The 6,751-nt window shown below is 40.9% G+C and overlaps 1 protein-coding gene across 1 annotated transcript; it reads left to right on the forward strand.

Annotated features, from left to right (window-relative positions):
- The first annotated feature begins 4,252 nt into the window (after window positions 1-4,252).
- LOC114706663 (hemoglobin subunit beta) lies at window positions 4,253-5,606 on the forward strand. The gene is made up of 3 exons (XM_028889153.1): window positions 4,253-4,416; window positions 4,532-4,754; window positions 5,344-5,606. Exons 1-3 carry the CDS (start codon window positions 4,325-4,327, stop codon window positions 5,470-5,472), a joined length of 444 nt encoding a protein of 147 aa, XP_028744986.1. The 5' UTR covers window positions 4,253-4,324; the 3' UTR covers window positions 5,473-5,606.
- Window positions 5,607-6,751: the final 1,145 nt, after the last annotated feature.

Genomic DNA, 6,751 nt, shown 5'->3' on the forward strand with positions numbered 1-6,751 from the left:
CATTGGCTTCTTTAAAACTTTATGTTTAAGGAAGATTGGTGGGCTTATGGGTGAGGAGAGAAGGACATATTGAAGGAGTGTGGTAAGCCTTGAGGATGAAAAGATGATGAAGAATTCTCAGGGAAGAGAAGAAAGGGTTCATTCAGTATATGGTAGGATATAAAATATTTGCTGTACAAGGTAAAATCTGGGGTAGTGAGTATTTAGGAGGAAAGAAGACTAGTGAGACATGCTAAAAATTTTTAAGTTTTGCTTTATGTGTATGAGTGTTTTGTGTGCATGTTTGTGTGTGTACTACATGTATACAGACCAAGAATGGATCACATCCCCTGGAACTGGAGGTACAGCCAGTTGTGAGCTGCCATATGTGTGCTAGGAATTGAAGTCTGGTTCTTTGGATGAGTAACAAATGCCCTTAAACACTGAGCCCTCTCTCTAGCCCCAAAACATGCTGGAGACTTTAAATAGAAAACCTTATGTATCTAAAAGACAAGCTAGAAGTATTATTTTTAATGAGCTGTGCATTTTGAAAGAGCTAGCTTATACCTCATGAGACTGATACATTAAAGTAAATGGGGAACTGAGTGATATGTGGAAACTTTCCTGAAAGAGTTACAGCAATTACTGTAGCTATACTATCCTTTAGTCATGTGTGAGTATTACTTCACTGGCACAGTGAAGAATAATGGCTAAGGCATTCAGTGTTCTGTATCATGTAATGGGATGTAACAAGCCCTGAAGTGAGGTTACATTTAGGAGAGGAGTAGTAAATTTGGGGATCATTTGAGAGCAAGGAAGATTTCGTATAAGTGAAGACTGCATGATTATAAGAAGGTCCACACTCTCTAACTACTAAGCATACCTTGGTATCTCGAATAAAGACTACTCAATATAGAGGGCAGTTGAACAAGGGTAAACTAAACCAAAGGTTACAGGTCCCTGAGTATAAAAACATAACCTGTGACTATGTTGCTTGAGATAGTAAACCTAATACTTATGAGCTAGTTTGAGACACTCCAGAGCAATGTCAAGATAGAGTAAGGTAATTACTGAGACCTGGAGGCACAATGAAAATGGAAAGAAGGGATGAGGCTAGAGCTCACTGTACAGTGCTTGCCAGTTGGCACAAAGCCTCAAGGTTCAATCCATGGTTGTACATACAGTATCAAACAACGGAGTAAAATTTTAATAACTGTAAATCTCCTTAGATAACTGAAATGAGAATTGGGATAACTGAGATAGTAACCTTTATAAAATAAATTCAGAATTGCAGACACTGGGCATCAAGGGAATGTAACTAAACCTAGAAATTGAAGTGGGGCGTTCAGCCTGTGAAAGATGGCAAAGGAAGAATGAAGACCTATTGTTAGATTTACCGGGGAGGAGGAGTAGAAAGATGGAGGGAGGATATCTGAAATCATTCTGCCTTGGTGCACATAGCTAGAGGAAGCCATGAAGTGACCTGAGACCCTCATGTCAATGAATTTGCCTGGGAGAGGGCAGGATGCTCAGGGAGGTGGGATCTTCTTGTCTGTGTCAGTCTCAAAATCAGTGCTTGACACTGGGCCAAGCTCTGGAGTTCTCCTGAAGAAAGAGAGGAGGATTGTATAAGTTGGGGAGGGGGGGCAAGGTCATGATGGAGGAACCCATAGAGACAGTTAACCTGAGCTCTTGGGTGCTCATGGACTCTGGACCAACAGTTAGGGAGCCTGCATGGGACCTACCTAGGCCCTCTGCATATGTGTGACAGTTGTGTAGCTTGGTCTTTATCTAAGGCTCCTAGCAATGAAATCAGGACCTGTCCCTGGTTCTTAGCTGGTTTTAGGACCTATTCCCCATGCTGGATACCTCATCTTGATGTGCCAGGCTTTGTTCAAGCCCATGGGAAGCCTGCCACTTTCTGAACAGAAATAGAGGAGGAGTGGATTGAGGGGAAGCAGGGTGGGGTGGGAGTAGGGTAAAGGGATGGGAGGAGGGTAGGGAGGGAAAACTGTGATTGGGATGTAAAATAAATGAATAAACTTAATTAATAATAAAAAAGACAATGTACCAGTATATATAATACATAAAATTACATATTATATAAAATAATATATGCGTGTGTAATTCTTACCTAAACTCCAGAAACCTGTAGAAGAACCCATTCTTTTCTATGTGACCAAGAATAATCTAAGTGAGTAAGTGAGTTTTGTTTGTATATGCCCACTGAGGGTTTGAGAAAGGTAAAATTACAGGAGAAATCTGTCCATCAATGAAGAAGGGACCTGAAAAAGGGAGCAATGAAAATTATGTCAGTCTTCTTGAAGCAACAAATGACACAGTTATTTGCCTGGTAACTTAATGAGAGAAAGGCAGCTGTGTTTTTGTTTTGTATTTGTTGGGTTGTGGCTCCTAGAAGTTTGCCTGTGCTCCAGTGATTGGACATGGTTAAATAAGCAGCACTGGTTTAACTTAGTGGGTCAAAAAAAAAAAAAAAAAGAGGATGTAAAGTTAGGAGGAAGATCAGGTGGGAGTGACTGGGAAGGATTGGGGAGTGGATATGATTAAAATGCACTGTATACATGTATGGAATGCTAAAGATTAAGAAGTATGTTTTGAAATTTGAAAAATATGTCTGAATTATAATGTATGAGTATTAGAGCTGAAAGCATGAGCTATTACTATTGACTATTTGTTTCTGGCTATGACCAGGAGAAAAAAAATGTTTCTAGACAGTAGTGCACCTTGATAAAGTCTAGAAACACTGTAAATAGTAAAGTAATAGTAAATAGTAATAGTAAAGTAACACTGTAAATAGGAAAGCAATTCCCTGCTCTCAGTTCAGGCAGGGGACAAAGACCAGAAGGTCTAGATAATAAAAAGAGAGTGAAGACCTAGTTGGAATCTCAACACTGCATCAGAAATACTGCTTCTCCTCTTTACATTGCAGCTTTTAACATCAAGAAATCAAACTACAGAAGTGAACAGTATATTACATGGGGGAAAATAAAAACAAGAAGCAAGATGGTATTGGAAGAGCTGTAAAGATGTACATGTAAATTCTGACAAAGTAGACAAGTTGAACAAAGAATACAGGGAAAATGGGAGTGGGATATCTCAGGGTTTCTATCGCTTGATAAAACAACATGACCAAAGCCAACTTTGTGAAGAAAGCATTTATTTCATCTAACTCCTCTCAAGTCTTGTTCCATCATGGAGGGAATTCAGGGTAAGACCTCAGATCAGGAACCTGGAGGCAGGAACCAAAGCAGGCACATTGCCAGACTGCCACAGACAGAAACAGTTAGGTATCCCTATGTCTCTACTTTGAGACAATGACCTCTCTAATGTTTCAAAACATTGGGTTCTAAATAGTTTTATATTGATTTTTTTTTCAGAATTGAGAATTCTCTGTTTGGTTCTCTGGATCCCTAAAATTGAATTGAGCCACTACTGCACAGAATATGCTCAATTCAAACTTATCATTTTTTCAAACATTATTTGGCTATGTGTAAAAATGAAAGAAATAGGTAAGCTCACATACATAGGTATAGGCACACACACAGAGAGATAAACCCAAACATGAGCAGCATGTGCTGCCTTCCTGTGATTCAAAAGCTTGGAAGATATCAGGTAATGGTCATGATGCGCGTTGAGTAGGTGAAACTCAGAGATGTTAGCTCTGAATGTGATGAAGGGCTTACACTGGTGACTAGGTAGGAATAGAGATCTATTTTAAACCAATGCTTCCATCACTGGGCATTATAAAAACAAGTGATAATTTTAGACTACAGATTGCTATAGACAGCATCAGATAGTACATCTTGGTTTTGCAGGTATGCCTCAAAAATTTTATTCTGAGGTCAAGAAAGTTACATTTGTTAAAAGTAACAATTATTTTTGTCTTAATGTTGGCAATTACGAGTGCCCCAATGTTGTCTGTTGCTGCAATAGAGATTTATCTGATTTGTGCAGTAACTGTCCTCAAACGTTCACTTGAGACTGGATTCATAAGGGTGCTATTTTTTTAGGTAACTTATCAGCAAGAGAATTAAACTTCAAAGTAACAGTCTCTGGCACACAGCCAAGTACATCTGGTGGTGTTCAGGTCCAATGTGTGCAGCCCCAGCCAGAATAAGCCTGTGTCATATCCACCCTGGGTAGGTATGGCTGTCATCACTGAAGCCTCACCCTAAAGAGCCACACCCTGGCAGTGGCCAATCTGCTCAAGCAAGCAGAGAGGGCAGGAGCCAGGGCAGGGCATATAAAGTAGAGCAGGATCAGTTGCTGCTTACATTTGCTTTTGATACTGTTGTGTTGACTTGCAACCTCAGAAACAGACACCATGGTGCACCTGACTGATGCTGAGAAGGCTCTGGTCACCGGCCTGTGGGGAAAGGTGAAACCTGAGGAAATTGGTGGTGAGGCCCTGGGCAGGTTAGTATTCAGGTTACAAGACAACTCACAAGTGGAAGTTGGGTGCATGGAGATGGAGGTCTGCTGCCCACAGGCAATAACTTCCAGCATCCTCTGGCTGTTCTCTCCTTCTTAGGCTGCTGGCTGTCTACCCTTGGACCCAGAGGTTCTTTGACAGCTTTGGAGACCTGTCCTCTGCCTCTGCTATCATGGGTAATGCCAAGGTGAAGGCCCATGGCAAGAAGGTGATTGACTCCTTTGGTGAAGGCCTGAAACACCTGGACAACCTCAAGGGCACCTTTGCCAGCCTGAGTGAGCTCCACTGTGACAAACTGCATGTGGATCCTGAGAACTTCAAGGTGAGTCTGATGGGTCTGCCCATGGTTTCCTTCCTCTAGTTTCTGGGCTTAACTTCCTATCGGAAGGAAACGGGAAGAGATTCTAGGGAGCAGTTTAGATGGAAGGTATCTGCTTGTTCCCCCATGGAGTGCTGACAAGAGTTTGGTTATTTTACTCTCCACTCACAATCATCATGTCCTCTCACTTCGTCCTTCTATGTTGTGATTTCCTTTTTCTCTAGTAAACTTTAATTTTCAGTTGTAGTTTGAAAATGTATTTTTTCTTTATCTACTTTTTTTGTTTCTTTATTTTGTTTTCTTTCAATTATTTCCTGGTAATTTGCTTTGAGGACAAGGAAGATAAGTGATTCCCTGCTTCTTTGCACAGCTCTAAAGAATAACAGAGATAATTGGCTTTCTGGCTAGAACATAGGACAGAATGTTTTTTGCATATAAATTCTGCTTGACATAGAAGAATTCTTCTCAAAATTTCCCAGTAAGATTCAGCTGTCATTTTACCTGTATTTTAAGGTTAGAATCATAAGTAGCATTTGAAATGAGCCTGAAGTATCTGATGTTTTTCTCTACTATCTATTCCATCTTCCCACAGCTCCTGGGCAATATGATCGTGATTGTGATGGCCCACCACCTGGGCAAGGACTTCACCCCCGCTGCACAGTCTGCCTATCAGAAGGTGGTGGCTGGTGTGGCCACTGCCCTGGCTCACAAGTACCACTAAACTCCCTTTCCTGCCCTTGTCTGTGCTCAAAGGTCAGTTGTCCCCTAGAGAACAACTGCCAGCTGTGGACAAAATGATGAAGGCCTTTGGGCATCTGTCTTCTGACTAATAAAAGACATTTGCTTTCACTGCAATGGTGTGTTAAATTATATGTGTGTCTCATAGAAGGGTTCATGGTAAGGATTCAGGATACAAATAAGTGGTGTTTCTAACCTTGGGAAAGTAGACCAAAGCCTTGTTTTTTGTGATAGGAGCTGAGACAGCAAGCAGCAAGCCACAGCCCCTAATGCCCCTCCTAACCACTCAAAGAAGAATTAAAGTGGTGACTTCATTTGCAATATAGATTTTCAGCTACATTTTATGTACATTATTTGTTTACTCTAGTCTTTCTTATAAATGTCTCTTATCTTTTCCCTTGCCTATCCAGCAAAGTTTTTCTTGCCTAAAGTTACCACTATTCCCTAAAGTTTTCCATCTATGTTTTCCTGGCCACATTATTCATCATACCCTGAATCCTCTTACCTTAGACAGCCCCACTATGCTATAGAAGTATGCTTAAAGGGAGAATGAAAGTGCCATGTTTGTCGCTTGAGACTTTATCCCTCCCCTCCACAGTCAATAGTCACCATGAAATTTCAAATGGTGTTTTCCTGGGACCCTTACACATCACACCATGCTCTGGCCTGAATTAGGAGTTAATAATGAGAGAAATATAAGACTAGAAAGAATAAGAAAATCCAGTTTTTAAGGCTTATCACTAGTGTCTTATGAACTTTTCATAGCACCCCGTAGATGGACACCCTATTCTTTCTCAATATGTCTATCTTCAGTATCAAGGAATGGGTTGTGGATCCAATCTCCTTCATGCTCTCTGATAGCTTTTTTTTTTTTTGTATGCAGTTACTAGAGTTAACACAATAGGTAATGCATCCTCAATTTGTTTTTCTTTTTTTTTCATTTTAAAAATTTATTTATTAAATTTAATTTTACATATCAGCCACGGATTCTCTTGTTCTCCCTCCTCCCACCCCCACCCCCATCTGCCCCCCAGCCCATGCCTCATTCTCATCTCCTCCAGGGCAAAGACTCCCCCGAGGATTGAGTTCAACCTGGTAGATTCAGTCCAGGCAGGTCCAGTCCCCTTCTCCCAGGCTCCAGGAGTTCAATTGGTGAGAAAGTGGAGGGTTTGTATGAGCGAGAATTGTTGATACCAAGGTTGGAAAAAGCACAGGGACAAATATACAAACGAAAGGAAACACATGAACTATGAACCAATAGC

Source organism: Peromyscus leucopus, chromosome 1 (assembly GCF_004664715.2).
Source record: "Peromyscus leucopus breed LL Stock chromosome 1, UCI_PerLeu_2.1, whole genome shotgun sequence".
Classification (NCBI taxonomy): Eukaryota; Metazoa; Chordata; class Mammalia; order Rodentia; family Cricetidae; genus Peromyscus; species Peromyscus leucopus.

Excerpts from the sequence above, each read along its gene's own strand:
- LOC114706663 (XM_028889153.1), top strand. The coding sequence starts at position 4,325 with ATGGTGCACCTGACTGATGCTGAGAAGGCTCTGGTCACCGGCCTGTGG. Across the intron at positions 4,417-4,531 it reads GGTGGTGAGGCCCTGGGCAG|GCTGCTGGCTGTCTACCCTT; the intron begins GTTAGTATTCAG and ends TCTCCTTCTTAG. Across the intron at positions 4,755-5,343 it reads TGGATCCTGAGAACTTCAAG|CTCCTGGGCAATATGATCGT; the intron begins GTGAGTCTGATG and ends ATCTTCCCACAG.